Source organism: Podarcis tiliguerta (assembly GCF_965153285.1).
Source record: "Podarcis tiliguerta genome assembly, chromosome: 3".
Lineage (NCBI taxonomy): Eukaryota > Metazoa > Chordata > Lepidosauria > Squamata > Lacertidae > Podarcis > Podarcis tiliguerta.
The window spans coordinates 4,257,097-4,276,880 of NC_139536.1; the positions used below are offsets into that span (position 1 = coordinate 4,257,097).

At 46.7% G+C, this 19,784-nt stretch overlaps 1 protein-coding gene across 5 annotated transcripts in view; it reads left to right on the plus strand.

Moving 5' to 3' along the window:
* The window catches only part of EXTL3 (exostosin like glycosyltransferase 3), a 177,107-nt gene that overhangs the window by 144,501 nt on the left and 12,822 nt on the right, over nt 1-19,784 (plus strand). For all 5 annotated transcript variants that reach the window (XM_083432561.1, XM_083432559.1, XM_083432562.1 and 2 more), the window contains one exon: nt 19,161-19,288. In XM_083432561.1, coding sequence (XP_083288687.1) covers nt 19,161-19,288 — 128 coding nt within the window. The remainder of the gene's footprint in view (nt 1-19,160; nt 19,289-19,784) is intronic.

Here is a 19,784-nt window from a genome sequence, read left to right on the forward strand (position 1 = left end):
GTTTTGGAGAGAGACTGCAGAACACATCATTCAAAGCCTTCTACATTTTGCACTGCTGAGTGAATGCATTTGATACGTTCAGGTTCGTGCAAATGGTACCCGTTCCGCACATTGAAATGTAATTTCAATGCGCTAGAGGTTTGCTTTACTATTGTTGTGGAAATTGTTCGTGATTAGATGCTCTGCCACCAAGCAGAAATTCTGCTTGAAGATGCAGTGCCGAAGCACCGCAGAAGCCCGTAAAACCTTAAAACAGCATAGCTGTTGGTCCCTGAATCTCTTGTGAAAAAAGATGTTTTTGTCCTGAAAACGACTGTTGTATTTCTGTGGCGAAATCTGTTTCAGCCTCCTTTTGTGCAAGTGCTTTGGCCTTGTGGCCTGGTTAAACTGCCAACATGGAACATTTCATGCAAGTGACCTCCTTTGCAGCTGTTTGGAGTGTTATAAGAAAAAACTGCTCCTTTTCCCTTACGGGGTATCCAAGAGCCCGTTTAGAGTCCTTAAGCAGGTTTCCTATCAGAAGGAGAAAATAATAGAGGCCAACCAGAGAGCCAGTGTGGTGTAGTGGTTAAGAGTGGTAGTCTCGTAATCTGGTGAACTGGGTTCGCATCTCCGCTCCTCCACATGCAGCTGCTGGGTGACCTTGGGCCAGTCACACTTCTCTGAAGTCTCTCAGCCCCACTCACCTCACAGAGTGTTTGTTGTGGGGGAGGAAGGAAAAGGAGAATGTTAGCCGCTTTGAGACTCCTTCGGGTAGTGATAAAGCGGGATATCAAATCAAAACTCTTCTTCTTCTTCTTCTTCTTCTTCTTCTTCTTCTTCTTCTTCTTCTTCTTCTTCTATTGAGAAGCAAGGCAGCTAGTAAGCCTGATATTTATTAACTTATGCAACAGGGCGTCACTGCCACACGCAGGAGGGATCCTCGAACAATGGTGCCCAAGCCCTTATATAGACTTTTGAAGTTGCCCACCCTGTAGCCAGAGACCACCCCCGAAACATCATACATACATCACAGAAAGAGGCCGTCTACAGCAGAAATCCTGTCTGCCAGGATACCTGATAATGGTCGATGGTTGCATTACCTGCACAGCCCGGCCATTCTTTTGTGATGGTAAATACTTTAATTCATGAACCCAGGTCACAGGCTCACCCTATTCATACACACATATGCCCTCAGGACAGGTAAGCAAAAGACAATGGAGAGGTTTCCCATTTCCTTCCTCCTTCCAGAGGAATATTTGAGGAATATTTGAGGTCACTAGGAGAGTCAAAATGACTTCAGGATTGCTCTCCTATACCGTTTTAGACACATGGTTTATACACCGTATTTTTCGCACCATAGGACGCACCGGACAATAGGACGCACCTTGTTTTAGAGGGGGGAGAACAAGAAAAAAAAAAATCTCCCCCTCTCTGATCAGCGCCCCTTCAGCGAAGCGGCAGGAGGCGCTGCACAGAGAGGGGGAGAATTTTCCCCCTCTTGTTTTCCCGCTCTAAAACAAGGTGCCGTTTAAGGTGCGTTCAGGCGGCTACCTTGGAAGCCTGGAGAGCGAGAGGGGTCGGTGCACACCGACCCCTCTTGCTCTCCTGGCTTCAGGTTCCTTTCAACTTGCTCTTTGGGGCTGGCGGGGGGAAGCCCACCACCAGCCCCAAAGAGCAGGTCAAGGAGCAGCGGAAAGGCGCAGCGGAGAGGCTGCTGCCATAGCCGCGCGTCACCTCTCCAGCCGGGAGAGGGTCGCGGGGCTATGGTGTCTTCGCTCCATAGGACGCACACACATTTCCCCTTCGTTTTTGAAGGGGGGAAAGTGCGTCCTATAGAGCGAAAAATAAGGTACTTACATATGGGTTTGCCTTGGGATGGAGCTATGTAGCGGCATGTGGGACGTGGCTGGCGCTGTGGGTTAAACCACAGAGCCTAGGGCTTGCCGATCAGAAGGTCAGCAGTTCGAATCCCCACGATGGGGTGAGCTCCCATTGCTCCTGCCAACCTAGCAGTTCGAAAGCACGTCAAAGTGCAAGTAGATAAATAGGTGCTGCTCCGGTGGGGAGGTAAACGGCGTTTCCGTGTGCTTCTCTGGTTTGCCAGAAGGGGCTTAGTCATGCTAGCCACATGACCCGGAAGCTGTACGCTGGCTCCCTTGGCCAATAAAGCGAGATGAATGCCGCAACCCCAGAGTGGGCCACGACTGGACCTAATGGTCAGGGGTCCCTTTACCTTTACTATGTGTTTGCCTTGCAAATTTATGAACACTTATTTTATATTTGGGGCCTTAGAATTCTTATAACAGAAGGAACGGCGTTTGGGAACGGTGGGGCTTTGCTAGGCAGCTCTACCCAAGCTGGCGAGCTGAGGGTGGAAATCTTCGCTTATGCAGATGAGATGCGAGGGAGCCTTTGGAGAGGGTTTTGCTTTTGCAGGCGAGCTTGTTAAGAAGGTGATTTTTCAAGAGCGGAAAGCTGACAAGGAGAGTGGGGCTTGAGTGCTTTATATTTGAGCCTGTCGACTTCGCCCCTCTTGCTTAATGGCATGTGGCACTCAGAGCGGCAGCTTTGATCCTACCTGGTTTCAAAAGGCTTTGCAAATGGTCACACATTTGCGGCGGACGCGTCTTTCTTTTTCTGCTTGCATCAGGGGGATTTTCTCCTTGCTCTTGGATGTACTGACAAAATGAGCAGAGGACAAGACCAGGCGGCTGAATTAGGAGCAAGCTGCTCAGTTCAGGGTCCAAACCGTACTCCTTGAGTTTCATTTTGGTGGTGTGGTGTGTGTCTCTGGATTTGCGTGGATGGCAAACCTTCCATGCGAAATATCCATATTGATTTTTAATTAGATTTTATCACTTCTTTTATTTCTTAGTATTTTGCATGTTGTTGCAAAACAGATTTGAATACTGTGGGATCCAAATTGCAATGCAATGAAATGCAATAAAAGAAACCATAAAAATACAATTAAATATCTGCAGCAGGCAGAAAAATCACCTGCCAAAGATCTTCAGCAATTTTCGGGTGGTCCGTGGAGGAAAAAGTTTGGGAGCCACTACAGCATCTTAAAAAGCAGAGACATCACCTTGCCAACAAAGGTCTATACAGTTAAAGCTATGGTTTTCCCAGTAGTGATGTATGGAAGTGAGAGCTGGACTATAAAGAAGGCTGGTCGCCAAAGAATGGATGCTTTTGAATTCTGGAGGAGACTCTTGAGAGTCCCATGGACTGCAAGAAGATCAAACCTATCCATTCGGAAGGAAATCAGCCCTGAGTGCTCACTGGAAGGACAGATCCTGAAGCTGAGGCTCCACTACTTTGGCCACCTCATGAGAAGAGAAGACTCCCTGGAAAAGACCCTGATGTTGGAAAAGATGGAGGGCACAAGGAGAAGGGGACGACAGAGGAAGAGATGGTTGGACAGTGTTCTCGAAGCTACCAGCATGAGCTTGACCAAACTGCGGGAGGCAGTGGAAGACAGGAGTGCCTGGCATTCTCTGGTCCGGGGGTCACAAAGAGTCGGACACGACTAAACAACTAAACAACAACCATAAAATGGCAGGTGCCAAGCGATGCGCATTGGGGTGAAAACTCCTTAGCTTCACACTACCTACTCAAGTCTGAGCTGACAATGACTGCCCAGGAATGAGATTTTGGGTTCTTAGTGGGTGACTGAATGAAAAGTCAACGCAGTGTGCAGCAGCGCTATAATGCAGTTCTTGGTAGCCACACTTCAGAAAAGGATATTGCAGAGCTGGAAAAGGTTATAAGAAAGGGGCAACCAAAACGACCGAAGGGTTGGAACAACTATGAGGATGTGTTGTCCTGTTTTGGCTTTTCTTGTTTAAGAAAAATGGTGAATAAGCCAGGACACGATAGAGCTGCAGAAAATTAGGCATCGTGTGGAGAAAGTGGATCGAGAGAAGCTTCTCTGTGTTTCATAATATTAGACTCTGGGGTCATCCAGTGAAACTAATTGCTAAATTGTGGTCTTCTGACATAAGGTTAAAGCTTCACATTTAACCCTGGCGGCTGAATTTGTGTAGGAGTTTTGAGTCATTGGGAGCAGCCACAGACAACATCTCTTCACCCTTTTTTTGCCTGCTGTCTAATTTTCTAGTAGTGGCGCTATATGTTTTTTTAATCGGGGTACATTTGAAAAATAAAAATGCTTCTGTTTCAACTGAGAGGGAGGGCGAAGAAGTAATTTTCACCGCTAACTTGCCCTCTCTGACTCATGTTTGATGCCCCGTGTGGGTCAAATCTTAAGAGATCAGTATTACTAAGGCCTACAATTATGAAGGTGGGCTCTAGGTTGTGTAGGGATGAATTCAGAGTTTAAGGGGGTCACGGTGGCCTCTGCTGCCCACCAGCCAGGAAACCTGGGGCTCGTGGCCATCTTTCTTCCCAGGAAAGGCATCTCAAAAAGAAGGAGACCAACTTGGCCTCATCCTTTGGCCTGGGATGGAGTAACTGCAGGGATCTTGATTTCTCCCAACCTTGCCAGGATGAATGCTCTGCGCCAACCCTCAGAGGTGGTCTTAGGCCACAGCCATTGGCCAGGAGCTCTGTGTTAAGATTCCTGCTCCATGTTTGCAGTCATGAGATTGTTGTCTATCACATGGCGGTGTATGTTTTCGTTCCACAGTGTGGGAAGTGACGGAGACAGGATGTTTATGTTACTGTGTTCTGTGAGGTGGGACTATTGTCCTTTGTTCTTTCTCTTTTTGCTGTCTAATGAGAAAGGGGAAGGAGCTAAGGTAGAATGCTCCGAGTGTATTATATGTAAATAAAGTAGATTAGCCAAAATGCTGTGCTACTGAGTTCTGTTACGCAAACTGTGAATACTCTGCAGATCCCTAAGTGTGCCGGTGTCTGTTGGCATTGGTCGCTGTGATGTTCAGGCTGAAGAAAGCTTTTGAAGCTCCCGAACGACCAACCAGGAGGGAGGGAACACACAGGGCATGTGTCTCTACCAGGGTCCTACACAAGAGTAGGACGATCCTAACACTCTGTACCATTTGCCTCCAGGGAGAACATCAGGGCAAAGGGGAGACCAGCAGCCAGTGAAGGAGCAACCGAGGAAACACTTGGGTTTCTCTTCTCTCTCCTTTCCTTTTTCCTTTTGTAAGCCTGGGGGCAGGCCCTGTCTTAAATACACGTACAGCACTTTCGAAGCATTAGGCCACTTACATGGGTTTCAAACATGGACAACTCTCTGGTTAGCGTAGTATTTTTGCAGTGGGAAGGAGGTTGACAGGCCCCCTTTGCTCTTCTCTTCCTCTTTGGCCCTTCCTTCTCTTTGGAGCAGACCCACTGTGGATTTCTTATCAGCCTTGCCCTCCCTCTGCCTATAACATTGCTGGAAAGTGCCTGCCCTCCCTCCGTGTTGACTTTGCCTCAAGACCCTCTCTCTGAATGGGCTTTCCCCAGTGCTTTTGTTCTAAAAATATATATAAATAGGTGCCCGTACTCACCATGAAATTGTCACAATAAGTGCCACACTTTTTAATAATAACAAAAAGAGGTGCGGGTAATTCATCCCCTTGAGTCCCTGCTGGGGGGAAAAGCACTGGCTTTGCCCGTCATGGACTCTTCCCACTCTCCCACTTCCCTGCCAGAGGTGAGCCTGCAGCCTGCAAGGAAGCCCATCCCGGAGACAAAATAGCAGGACCAAATAATGCCCCCTAAATTGAGCTGCTGTCCAACCCTGTGAGCTTGAGACCCTCCATTAGCACAGACCCTCCTCTCTTTCCCCTGCTCTCGGTGGCCGAGCATCTGAAACAGAAGATCCCCAAATCCTCTTACTCGGGGCTCCTCGATGAGCCGTAATGAGTGATTTTTCCACAATGTTAACCTTGCTTTAAGTAACAGTGTCAAAACACTGTCTAAATATACTCCTTTCCATCACTGCTGAGAACACCCACGGAGACACGGCGCTGACGGAAGGTTTTCCTAATTTGGCAGAACCCTCAGATGAAGTTGCTAACTATGCTCCAGTCTGTCTGCAGCTCCACTCCCTTGCAAGAACAGCCGGGAACCCTCACAAGGGGGAGTGCTGACTCTCTCGGGCGCTGCTGCGAGATGCATCTTAGCTTCCAAATTTAGAGGGCACCTCTCCTTTCCTTTTTTTGGAAATGGCTGCATTAAAAAAAAGTGGTAGAACTGGCCTCATTTGCATCCCATCTTTAACTATCCATTTAATGTTTGCTTAGCACTGACCTCCTCTGTTCGTCACCTGTCAATCTCAGTGTGGCTTTTCTGCCCTGCTGGTGCTTAGCAGCCCCCTCCTAAGCAGGCAACAAAAAAACCAGGCTCCTTCCCGGATGGGCTTTGCATTCATTTTGCTGCATCCAGGGCTGGAAGCGGAACCCTGGTACTCTGCATGCAACTGTCTCATGTGGCGGTGAGTCACATGGGCTTCAGGTTGGGACACCTCCCCGTGGGCAGGAAAGGTTTCCCAAGTTGCGGCCTGGCTTGGCAGGACTGCTCTTGCAGCAGGTGCTGGGGAATCCTTGGCCCTCCCAGTGTTGCTGAATTACAGCTCCTTATCATCTCAGGCCATTGGCCACGGTTGCAAGGGCTGATGGGAGTTGTAGTTCAGCCGAAAGTTCCCCACACCTGATATAGAATGGATTAGACTGATGTACTGGTTAGGTTCCCAGTGGCTGCTAGTCATGACAGCAGCACTAATCCAATTACCAGTTGGTGGGAATAGTCGTCTTGCTCTGGGATTTCCTGTAAGCATTTGCTATCTGTTTCTCCAGGGCAGGGCGGTCCAACTTTCCATACCAAGTGGGCTGCAAGAATTTGCAGAACCCACAGGTCACACACTGTGTTGTTTGGGGGTGGGGGTGGGAGAGAGCATGGCCAATACTTGACACATGCCCCTAGCGATGCATTCCCAAAGCAGGCTAAGTGAGGTGCTGGGCTTTGGGAAGGAGGCGCAAGGCTCTGGCAGGCTCCTAGAGCCCTCCCGTCTCCTTCCCAAAGCTGGGAAAGCTCTAACTAGGGAAGGAGGCGTCAGGACTCTCGGACCCTGCCAGAACCATCCCACCTCCTTCCCAAAGCCTAGTTCCTCCCTTACCTGGCTTTGGGAAGGCAGCACAAAAGGCTGGGAAGGGCATCAAATGTTGCTGAGGGCCACCCCTCAAACCAACAGGTTCAGATGTCGGACTTGCGTTCGACTGAGCGACTCCTCCGGTCGAGTCCTTCGGAATCGCCTCCGACGATAATTAACGACCTTAGCCTTTGATAAGCTTCCAGGCACGTTCCCCATTACGCAGAGTATCAAAGCAGCAGAAGTGACGAGATTTATGAGCTACATTGCAAAGACTTTATTGCTAACTACGCAGACAGAAAAGAAATCGTCCTCTCTCTGTGAAAGACAGAGAGCAACAGAAAAACAAAGGAACAGGATGCCAGTAACATCACATCCATCTCCTGTCTTCCGTGAGATTTCCAACAGCCTGGAATGTCTCTGGAATGTAAACAGAGTCTGGTGACTCAAAGCACTGCACAGTGGCAACACACAGAAACCTAACATTCTCCCCCTTTCTGTAATATTTTATTAAGATTTTCACATAGAAAAAAGAAAAAGAAAAATACAAAAATAAAAAGAGAGAAAAAGAAACAGGTAAAAACAATTCCATTTTCATAGTATTACTTACATTCGCTTATTTCCCAGACTTCCCCACACCTCCCCTCTCTGTATTCCAATTCAAATATTTAATCAGCAAATCCCTTCCCTCTGTATTATCCTTATCTTTATCTTAGTGTATTATACCTTAAATTCTTCTTCTTTTTAACCTTCGAATTTTCCATTCTCCTTTACCACATTATTACTAATAACCCTTTAACCTCCATCCAACATCTTTCTAGCATTCATTAATTTTATAATATTTCTGTAAATAGTCTTTAAATTTCTTCCAATCTTCCTCCACCATCTCCTCTCCCTGGTCTCTGATTCTGCCAGTATTCTCCCCCTTTCTGTAAACACCACTGGGCATGGGCAGTGTGTCATGTACAATCTCAATACAAACCCAGTTTCTGTACATAGGTACAGTGTTGATCCTTCGGAACAACCTTGGACAATAAATCAGCAGGAACTTCATTACCTGGCATGTAGGACACCGTTACGAGTCCTTTCTGAACACATTCTCTAGCATATTGCAGCTTCAACTGCAAGTGCTTCGTGCTTTGCTTACAACCTTCAGAAGTCAGCAAAGCCAAACATGCTTTGTTGTCCTGATAAACCTGGATTGGACATTTGACAGGAATTCTCATGTCTTTACACAATTGTAACAACCATTTACAATGTAATAGACCGATCCGCCAGCAGTAGCTTTCTGCAGTGGTATATCTCTTGAAGCAGACCCTCAAAGTCAACTGCCTGTTGTGACCAAAATGAGCGAGGGAAGACTCGAACTCTGGCCAGCGACCGTTTCCTCCGCTTGCACCTCAACTTGTTAACGACGAAACAGTGGCAGCCCCACGTTTCTGCTGCAGGTGCCCTCATTTTTCACCCGGAGAGGTCCGTGGCATCCGCTCTCCTCCTGGCAGAAGCTAAGTGCAGCGTGCAGAGCTGGTCTGTCAGAAATTCCCCTGAGGGCACAGACACGCTCCCCTGTTTCCGGCAGCAAATTATATTTGACATTTAATTCAAGACTTGAGTGTAAAACCTCCCAGTGGTAATAGGTCTGAATGGAATAGGGCAGGTAGTTGGCTGTATATATTTTAGTTTTTCCTGCCACCGTTTGATTTTTCCATGCACGCACAGTCACTCACTAGTCAGAGCCCAAATTCCTAAATGACATATGAAACAATAGCGTGTGTATTAAATTATTTCACGTAGTGCTGTTGACATATAGGTCTGTAGTACAAAGGGAACATTCACTCACCTTAATAGTAGTCTCTTCCCCAAACACACTTTATTATCAACTGTTACTTGAATCAGGCTAGTAAATAAAGATTTGTGTTGTTTTTGTGAGAACCATTGTGGTGTAGTGGTTAGAGACTGGGACCTGGGAGACCTGGGTTCAAATCTTCGCTCAGCCATGAAGTTCACTGGGTGACCTTGGGCCACTGCTTCTCAGCCTACCCTACCTCACAGGGTTGTTGTGGGGATTAAATGAGGAGGGGGTAATAATGTATGGCGCCTTTAGCTCCTTAGAGGAAAAGTTGGGCTATAAGTGCAGTAAATCAAATAATAAATGACACACATTTTAATTGACCACTGGATCCAGGGAAGGAGGCGCAAAAAATAGAGCCATTAATGTCAAACAAGATCCCTGCAGTGTTGGAATTGAAAATCTAAAATTAAATGGAAATACCTGCAGCGGTGTCAAATTTGTTGCTGTTGTTTAGTCAATTGAGTTGTACAATGTTATAATCAACATAAATTACAAAGGGAAATAAACATACATCCCCTTTCCACCTCCACCCACTCAGTGACTTCCCTCAGCCTCCCCTTCTGTGTTTTTTAAAATATTTTCTCATTCTGCATATTGCAATATCTTTCAGATTCATACTCTTTTACCTAAATGCTCCGTTTTCTTTTAAATTTTGAATCAAATCATTAACATCACATAGCATATTTGTTTGTTTTTATATCTTTCAAATTGCATTGTTTTTCTTACTGCATCCTCACAACCAATAGGGTGGGCAGCATAGCGACTGCCATGACGTCATGAAGCCAGAGCCAATCAGATTTTGTCTCTGCAGTGATGCAACTGAGAGCAAGAGAAACTGCATTGTCCGCCCTCTGAAGCCTTGACCCTTCACTCCAGAACAACAGGGCGTATTGGCTGCACAAAGCCATGTGATGGAATTTAACGAAACAAAGGTTTTAGCCATTCCCAGGGCTTCTCAGCTGCCCAGAATGGCTGCAGGGGATTGTTTCTGCCAAGTCTGCTTGAGCGTTCCGATGTGGCAACGAGCGAGCCAGTTTCACCCAAGGGCGAGGCTGCTCAAAGTGAAATGTGAGGGTACCTCCTTGAAGCATATTGTTGTGCTGTGGGCTGCTGTCACAGCAGCGCATGCCCCAGAGCAAGAGATGTTGTAAGCAAGGGGGCCTTTCACTCTACAACATCATTTTTATATTTTGCTGACTCCGGGAACAATGGGTATTTTTGAAGCGCACTGACGGCTCTTGAAGGCTTTGGCCTTGCGATGAACTTTCTGTCTTTTCACCCTTCCAGCAGAATGCAAGCTCTGTGACCTCTTTTAAGGGACTGGGATTAGCTGACTGTTCCCGTCGTGCCTCTAGGTCAGTGCCTCTAGCTAAGTACTGTGAACCTCCTGTTTTTCAAAAGCCAGGGCATGGACCCCCGACTTTTGACATTTTTGATATACAGTTTGTATAGTTAAAGCCATGGTTTTCCCAGTAGTGATGTATGGAAGTGAGAGTTGGAGCATAAAGAAGGCTGATCGCTGAAGAATTGATGCTTTTGAATTATGGTGCTGGAGGAGACTCTGGAGAGTCCCATGGACTGCAAGAAGATCAAACCTATCCATTCTGAAGGAAATCAGCCCTGAGTGCTCACTGGAAGGACAGATCCTGAAGCTGAGGCTCCAATACTTTGGCCACCTCATGAGAAGAGAAGACTCCCTGGAAAAGACCCTGATGTTGGGAAAGATGGAGGGCACAAGGAGAAGGGGACGACAGAAGACGAGATGGTTGGACAATGCTCTCGAAGCTACCAGCATGAGTTTGACCAAACTGCGGGAGGCAGTGGAAGACAGGAATGCCTGGCGTGCTCTGGTCCAGGGGGTCACAAAGAGTCGGACACAACCAAACGACTAAACAACAACAAGCTTTTGTTTCCTGAATGGTGCCACGGACTCCCTGCGTGGATTACAAGGACCTCCTGGGGTCTGCGGACCACCAACTGGGAACCTCTGCTCTCGGCTGACTGCTGTTATTGGTTTCCAGTCCATCCAAATGGCTAGGGGAAGAGAGTGGGTGGGTGTTTGTGTTTTTCCATGGCCACGTCTCTGAGTCGTTGTCTGGAATCAACAATGGTTGCCTGTTCCTTGTCAAAGAGACTTGGGCATGGTGGAGTTCGTAGCCCCAAGGCAGGTTCCTACATGAGCCTTCCAAGCATAATTTTATTTGTGCGTCCTTTTCTCCACACGCAGGGTTCCAGCACATGGGGAGACACAAGACCCAGTTGGCAAACTTCCCCTCTGCCGACGTGCCTCCCATTTTTTTTCTTTCCTGTTAGAATTATTTGTGATTGTGCCTTCGATATCTCGCTTTTAAGAAACTCCCACCCACCACGTACAACCCTCACGCGGAGTATTTCTGAGCATGGGATATAATAATACAGTAGACGCTCAGGTTGGAAACGTGATCTGTGCATGATGCACAGTCGCAACCTGCAGCAGCGCACTTGCGCATGCTCGTGTTGCGATTCGGCGCTTCTACGCAAAGTGTGATTCAGTGCTTCTGCGCATGCGCGACTGCCGAAACATGGAAGTAACCCATTCCAGTACTTCCGGGTTTCGGCGGTCTGTAACCCAAAAAAACAGAACCTGAGGCGTCTGTAACCCAAGGTATGACTGTAATAATAATAATAATAATAATAATAATAATAATAATAATAATAATTGTTGTTGTTGTTGTTATTGATACCCCGCCCATCTGGCTGGGTTTCCCTAGCCACTCTGGGCGGCTTCCAACAAAAGAGTCAAAACATTGAAACATTACATTGAGACATCAGTCATTAAGAACTTCCCTAAACAGGATGTCACCCAGTAGTTTCTTAACGCTTTTTGAAATCAGCTTTGCTGAAGTCCAGAGTGTGCGTCTGACTGCTTTCAGCTTTCCTTTTCCTCTGTATAATGAATCCCAAGAGGAACGTGGTCACTTCCTTCCAAGGCCCCCACTGCTTCCACCTCATCCATCAACAACACACACTTGAGTTTTTTGGGAGGATGCGCTGGGCAGGAGGCACATCAGGCACTACAGAAAGATCTCATGGTGACTGGCAGCAGCTTAGTAAGGGCATCGGTCTCCCAGTCGTGTAACATTTGGCAACATCAACAAAAAGCCCCCCCCCCTCCAAAAATGCAAGAAGGGCTTTTACACTTGCCAGAAGCTCGGCTCTGCCCTCGTCGGTCTTGGAAGGATCCCATACGACCAGAGAATTTGCGCCTGTCCATTGGGGGATATTTGTTGTTGTTTAGTCGTTTAGTTGTGTCCGACTCTTCGTGACCCCATGGACCAGAGCACTCCAGGCACTTCTGTCTTCCACTGCCTCCCGCAGTTTGGTCAGACTCATGCTGGTAGCTTTGGGAACACTGTCCCACCATCTCGTCCTCTGTCGTCCCCTTCTCCTTGCGCCCTCCATCTTTCCCAACATCAGGGTCTTTTCCAGGGAGTCTTCTCTTCTCATGAGGTGGCCAAAGTCTTGGAGCCTCAGCTTCAGGATCTGTCCTTCCAGTGAGCACTCAGGGCTGATTTCCTTAAGAACAGAGAGGTTGGATCTTCTTGCAGTCCATGGGACTCTCAAGAGTCTCCTCCAGCACCAGAGTTCAAAAGCATCAATTCTTCGGCGATCAGTCTTCTTTATGGTCCAGCTCTCACTTCCATACATCACTACTGGGAAAACCATAGCTTTAACTATACGGACCTTTGTCAGCAAGGTGATGTCTCTGCTTTTTAAGATGCTGTCTAGGTTTGTCAGGTCTTGATCTACAGGGTGGCAATTTCAAAAGTCTAAATAAGGGCTTGCCCATTGTTCTGGGTTCCTCCTCCCTCCTGCATGTGGTGAGTGAGGACTCTGTTGCAACAGATCCATAAAGATCAAGCTTACTAGCTGCTTTGCTTCTCGATATTCTCTGGTTGGCCTCTGTTATTTTCTCCTGCCAATAGGGAACCTACGTAAGGACTCTATATGGGCTCTTGGGTACCCCATAAGAGAAAAGGGCAGATTTTTGTTTACAACAGTTTCAAGTGGCAATATAATAAGACCCCTAGGACAGTTCCCTGATATTTATAAACCAGATAAAAAGAAAATAAAAAAGGACATGTTACTACTTCCCAATAGCAATCATCATCATCATCATCCTAGGAAATGTGAATGGAGTCACCAAATTTTGTATCTTGTATGTTCAATTTTAGTTTTCATGGAGTATTGTTTCCTTTTTATTTGTTTCCTTCAATGCGTTATTGATTTGTAATACCAGTATTCTCGCCCCAACCCTCTAACACACTGGCCCCAGATTTCTTATAAGGAATCGCAGAGATTAAATAGCTCCTGCTTTCAATTAATGAGTTCAGGGTTATGGCGTCCATTAATCTGCTTCTCCAGAGAGGTTGACCCTTCCAGTTGCGCAAGGAAGGAATCCGCTCTCTCTTTCCTCAAGCGTTCGAATTTTGGTCTCCTCCACGTTTACAGGAAAAACAGCAGGAGAATCAATGTGACCGTTTGAGCTGCTTCCTTAGACTATATTGATCCGCAGGGTGTTTGCATCTTAAATATCTCCAAATAAATATTCTCTCATTATGCAGAAATCTATATATGTGTACAGCTGCATTATTCTTGCTGCTCTCATTATTATTGATTACCATCAAAGCTGCATGGAACTAGGATTTAAAAGCTGCACCATGAAGTCTGGACAGCTTAATATTTAAGATCCGGGAAATGGAAAGGCTGGCGTTCTGCGTATAATCTTTAATTATTCCCTCTTGGTGATTTGAAATGCGTAACTGCACTGTGACTTGTTTCCTTGTCATAGGCGGACTTCAGATGCCAGTAATTCACATATGTTGTGTAATTCTTTATCTCCTTGACATCTGATGGGAGGGCGCCACCACCGAGAAGGCCCTCTGCCTTGCTCCCTGTTTCTGTTTTACCCTGTCTATTGGCAGTTAAGATATTTTGTTTAGTGGCTCCCACCTCTTTTGCTGGATAAGTATTCTGTTCTGGTTGAAACTACTTGTTGTTGTTTTTTAAATAACTGTAACTGTTTGATATGTATATTACGTTGCTGTAAGCCATCGGTTCTCAAACTTTCTTCTCTGGGCCACACTTTTCAGGATAAACATTTGCTTGCACTGCACCAATATTGATAAGAAATATGCTGGAAAGCAAAATGAAAAATCAGCTACCGGTGCTTGATTGATAACAGAGAACACTATCCATATTCTGCAAATATTTTCATTTTTTTAAAAAAGGTTAAGTGTTTCTTTGATTGTTCTTGAATCTTCCTCTCACACCCTTTGAGCATCACTGCTGTAAACTGTCCCGGGGAAGGCGGGTGAGAAACCTTGCAAACTAATAATACGCAAATTTGTTAAAATGGAAGCGCTGCTCCCTGCACATTGGTGTTGCATTTTGTAAAGCAAGTAGTGGGAGCCCGAGTGGTGGAATTTTTGTGTGCGCTTGCCTAGCAAAAGCCAGGTGCAGTGGCGTCACAACGGGGGGGGGGCAGTGCGCCCCAGGTGCCATGTCGGGGGGGGGGTGACAAGAAGGCACCCCACGGGAGCACCAGCAGCCATTGCGCCACTGCAGCCGCATGTGGAGGATCCTCTGTTTGCGGCTGCAGCCGCGAGCAGGGGATCCCAGCGGCAAACCATTATGTGCAGCGCATGTGCGGCGTCACACACATGCGCTGTCACGGCTAAAAATTGGCCGCTGTTTCTTTAATGCTAAAAGAACTACAATGACTCATGCAACCTTTCACCAAATTACACCTTATATACAGAGTGGTCAGTGTTAGTGTTTGGTGTAGGTTGGTTGGATTGTAGAAAGCTGGTTGCGTTTGGTGTGTGTAAAAGCTGTCGGTCGTGGTTGGACAAGAAGACTTTTCGAGAATAAAAGCAGCAATACTCTGCAAGAATACTCTATCTCAAAGACTCCTTTGTGCCAGCTGAGGTCTGAGGAATAAAAAGGAGGTCAGAACCTTTTCTTTTTCAAACACTGACATGCGCTGTACATAATGCCGCCGTACATGTGCTGTACATAGTTGTTTGCCGCCGGCGCCGCTCGAGCGCCATACAGACCGCGGTGGGATCCCTCTGTCGCCACTACAGCCGCATGTAGAGGATCCTCTGTTTGCAGCTACAGCCGCGAGCAGAGGATCCTGGGACCGTCCGTACAGCACTGGAGCACCACCGCCGACAAACCGCTATGTACAGTGCATGTGCGGCGTCACTATATACGGCGCATGCGTCGTATGTAGCGACGCTGCACATGCGTCCTACGTAGCGATTCCCCGTCCCAGGTGTCACGACACCTTCGTTCACCGCTGGCCAGGTGACCTGGGCTCTTCCTGCCGGGTGCTGCTGGGATGTTGCAAAGGCAGGGGGAGGAGCCAAGGTGCATCATGCGCCCCTTTCAGTGCGCTGCTCGCTGCATGATCCGCGATGTCCACCACACGCCTCCTCCATTCACCCTAGCCAGCTGCCTTCTTTGCTTGTCTTGGATATTCCTTCTGCTTTTGATGGATCTTTCTTGGAACATTCTAAATGCCTGCGTGTCGAATGTTCCATATTTTTTTTTCTCTCTCTCTCCCACTATTGACAGGGGAAAGTACTAATGTTGGCTTAATGCGGGGATTTAATCATGCCAGCTGTCACCTGGTTCCTTCCGACAAATATTTTCCACCGCTAATGGTTTCATGCGCCAGATTTTATTTTTTTGTTAATGCGATCCAAATGTAATCTTATTTAATAGCATTTCACCGCCGTAATGCTGTATGCTTGTTTAAAGACTTTGCTCGCTATATGAAAAATGTAGGCGTGATGGGGGGGGCGGTAAAGGGAGCTTCTGTGTTTTGGAATGGGATATGGACATCTTAAGAGCCGCGATGTGGCAATGTGTGTCCAGGGGCCAAATGTGGACTCCCCCAATTAATCATCCTTTTATTTGTAAGCTGCCTTTGCATAATTAACAGCCATGATCAAGGCGGTACTCCAACGTGAAAATATTTACTTAATTACATGTGGTCATGAACAATAAATAAAAGACATCAAAAAAGTGCAACCAAATTGAATGATTTTCAGATAAACCATGTTGTTGTTGTTGTTGTTGTTTAGTCGCTTAGTCATGTCCGACTCTTCGTGACCCCCTGGACCAGAGCACGCCAGGCACTCATGTCTTCCACTGCCTCCCGCAGTTTGGTCAAACTCATGCTGGTAGCTTTGAGAACACTGTCCCACCATCTCATCCTCTGTCGTCCCCTTCTCCTTGCGTCCTCCATCTTTCCCAACATCAGGGTCTTTTCCAGGGAGTCTTCTCTTCTCATGAGGTGGCCAAAGTCTTGGAACCTCAGCTTCAGGATCTGTCCTTCCAGTGAGAACTCAGGGCTGATTTCCTTCAGAATGGATAGGTTGGATCTTCTTGCAGTCTACGGGACTCTCAAGAGTCTCCTCCAGCACCAGAATTCAAAAGCATCAATTCTTTGGAGATCAGCCTTCTTTATTGTCCAGCTTTCAATTCCATACATCACTACTGGGAAAACCATAGCTTTAACTATAAAAAACCATAATAATATCTAAAAATCCTCTGCTTGGTCATCAGAACTCTCTCTCCATGTCACGCCCATCTCCCAGGTCACACCCCCTGCCAGCCCTGCTTTACACCCTCCTTGAGCTTTATTGCCTGGCTGGAATGTGTCCTTGAACTCTGGTCAATCTAGCCCACTGTACAAAGGTAAAAATTGAGTCCATTGCCCTGCCCACTTTTGCCTTTGGCCCCATGGGACGTTGGTGGTGCTGTGGTCTAAACCACTGAGCCTCCTGGGCTTGCCGATCAGAAGGTCGGCGGTTTGAATCCCCATGACGGGGTGAGCTCCTGTTCCTCGGTCCCTGCTCCTGCCAACCTAGCAGATTGAAAGCACGCCAGTGCAAGTAGATAAATAGGTACCACTGTGGCGGGAAGGTAAATGGCGTTTCCATGCACTCGTAACTTCCATCACGGTGTCCGGTTGCGCCAGAAGTGGTTTAGTCCTGCTGGCCACATGACCTGGAAAGCTGTCTGTGGAGAAACTCCGGCTCCCTCGGCCTGAAGCGAGATGAGTGCCGCAACCCCATAGTCGTCTTTGATTGCTGTGAGTTAAACCACAGAGCCTAGGACTTGCTGATCAGAAGGTCGGCGGTTCAAATCCCCGCAACGGAGTGAGCTGTACACCGGCTCCCTCGGCCAATAAAGCGAGATGAGCGCCACAACTCCAGAGTCGGCCACGACTGGACCTAATGGTCAGGGGTCCCTTTGCCTTTACCTAAGTTTGTTATTGGTATGAGCTTTCGTGTGCATGCACACTTCTTCAGATACACTGAAACAGAAGTCACCAGAACCTTATATACAGTGAGAGGGTGAGGAGGGGTATTACTCAGAAGGGTGATGGGAGATGGGTGATTGGCTGATAGGTGTGGTAAACCTGTTGAGGACTGTTAACGACTGCAGTTGGTCTTACAGGAAAAAGCAAGGGATGAGATGGCCAAAAATAGCTTTTTCATGTATAATGAGATAAGAATCCAATGTCTCTATTCAGACCAGGTCTCTCCATGGTTTTAAGTTTGGTAATAAGTTGCAATTCAGCAACTTCTCTTTCCAGTCTATTGCTGAAATTCTTTCGTAATATGACAGCTACTTTTTAGATCTTGTATAGAATGTCCTGGGAGATTGAATTGTTCTCCTACTGGTTTCTCTGTCTTGTGATTCCTGATGTCAGTTTTATGTCCATTTATCCTTTGGGTGGTTGTTTTTCATTCATGCTGCAATCAAGCACTCAGCAAAAATAACAATATACCCACCAAAACAGACTGGTTAGTAAAAAGATTGTATATTTACATCCTGCCAAGTTAAGACGGAGAATTAGAGGAAATACTATACAAAAAGTAAATAATGAATGGGTAATCTTCAATGAATACCCATAAGAATTATACGGACAAGACAAATCTCCTGACAGATATAGAATGAATCTAGGAAATAGAGGAATATATAGTAAAATTTGTGTAGGGAAAAAATTGGATAACAAAAATGAAATGCGTATAGACCACCAAATTGTAAAATAGCATAATGAGAATAGCAGGAAGTCAAACACTTGGGTGTATTTATGTTGGGTATGTAGGTAGGTACAGAGGTACCTCGGGTTAAGAACTTAATTCGTTCCGGAGGTCCGTTCTTAACCTGAAACTGTTCTTAACCTGAAGCACCACTTTAGTTAATGGGGCCTCCTGCTGCTGCTGCGCCGCTGCCGTGCAATTTCTGTTCTCATCCTAAAGCAAAGTTCTTAACCTGAAGCACTATTTCTGGGTTAGCGGAGTCTGTAACCTGAAGCATATGTAACCTGAAGCATATGTAACCTGAGGTACCATTGTAATGTATTGTATTGTCTAATTTTAAGTTTAATTAAAATAAAAATAAAAATAAAAATCAAGCACTCAGTCCCCCTACCTATAGCTGGACATAGTCCCATTAAGGTATAGAAAGCAGTCCTAAGTCCAAGGGCTGAAGGTGACCCAAGTCCTAGGTGGCTGAAGGTGGACTCTCTACCTGCCTATCGGACAGCAGCATCTTTAGGGGAGGGTAGCTTAGAGCAGATGGGAAGGCAGTTAACACCCCCCATAGAGTCTGTGCTCCAAATCATTATCCACATACATGCGTAATGGCCTATTAGGGGGTTCTGTGTCATATCACCCCTTAACCTCCTCTTCTCTGGGCATGTTTAGCCTGGAGAAGAGGAGGTTAAGGGGTGATATGATAGCCATGTTCAAATATCTAAAAGGATGTCACATAGAGGAGGGAGAAAGGTTGTTTTCTGCTGCTCCAGAGAAGCGGACACGGAGCAATGGATCCAAACTACAAGAAAGAAGATTCCACCTAAACCTTAGGAAGAACTTCCTGACAGTAAGAGCTGTTTGACAGTGGAATTTGCTGCCAAGGAGTGTGGTGGAGTCTCCTTCTTTGGAGGTCTTTAAGCAGAGGCTTGACAACCATATGTCAGGAGTGCTCTGATGGTGTTTCCTGCTTGGCAGGGGGTTGGACTCGATGGCCCTTGTGGTCCCTTCCAACTCTATGATTCTATGATTCTGTGTCTCCATGCTTGTGTGATACCTTAGGAGATCTCTGGAACAGGGAAACCCCCTCCCTGTTACGTCCGCTGCGAGATCTCACCCAGCACGAGTTGTGTTTTTTATATTTAAGAAATTTACTTCTGTTCCTTAGGTGGTGCGCACAGAGAAAAACAGTCTGAACAACCGCTTCCTGCCCTGGGATGAGATTGAGACGGAGGCCATCCTCTCCATCGACGATGACGCCCACCTGCGCCACGACGAGATCATGTTTGGATTCCGGTGAGCCAAAAACTCTTTAACAGGCACGGGACGGATCCTGCCAAGGGGCCCAACCGCCTCTTCCCTTCCTTCCAATTCAATCAGGGCCATTCACTTTTGCCTCTCTCCATCAAGCCCAATTCAGCTAAGCCAGCGGTGCCTGAACATTTCTAGGTCTCCGCCACCTTGGTTCCGTTATCTCATTCACAGTGCCTCCCCTGAAGAAAGCATTATTCAGAGCAGTGGTTTGCACGGCACACAAAGAAACATAATGGAGTAAAATTCAAAAGGGTAACAGCTGGTTGCACCTTCATTCAAAATCGGGCATGGGCAAACTCGGCCCTCCATATGTTTTGGGACTACAACTCCCATCATCCCTGACCACCGGCCCTGTTAGCTAGGGATGATGGGAGTTGTAGTCCCAAAAACATCTGGAGGGACAAGTTTGCCTATGCCTGTTCAAAATCGTATTGTTTAGTTGAAATAAAACTGATGAATTTGATCCAGTGATACCAGC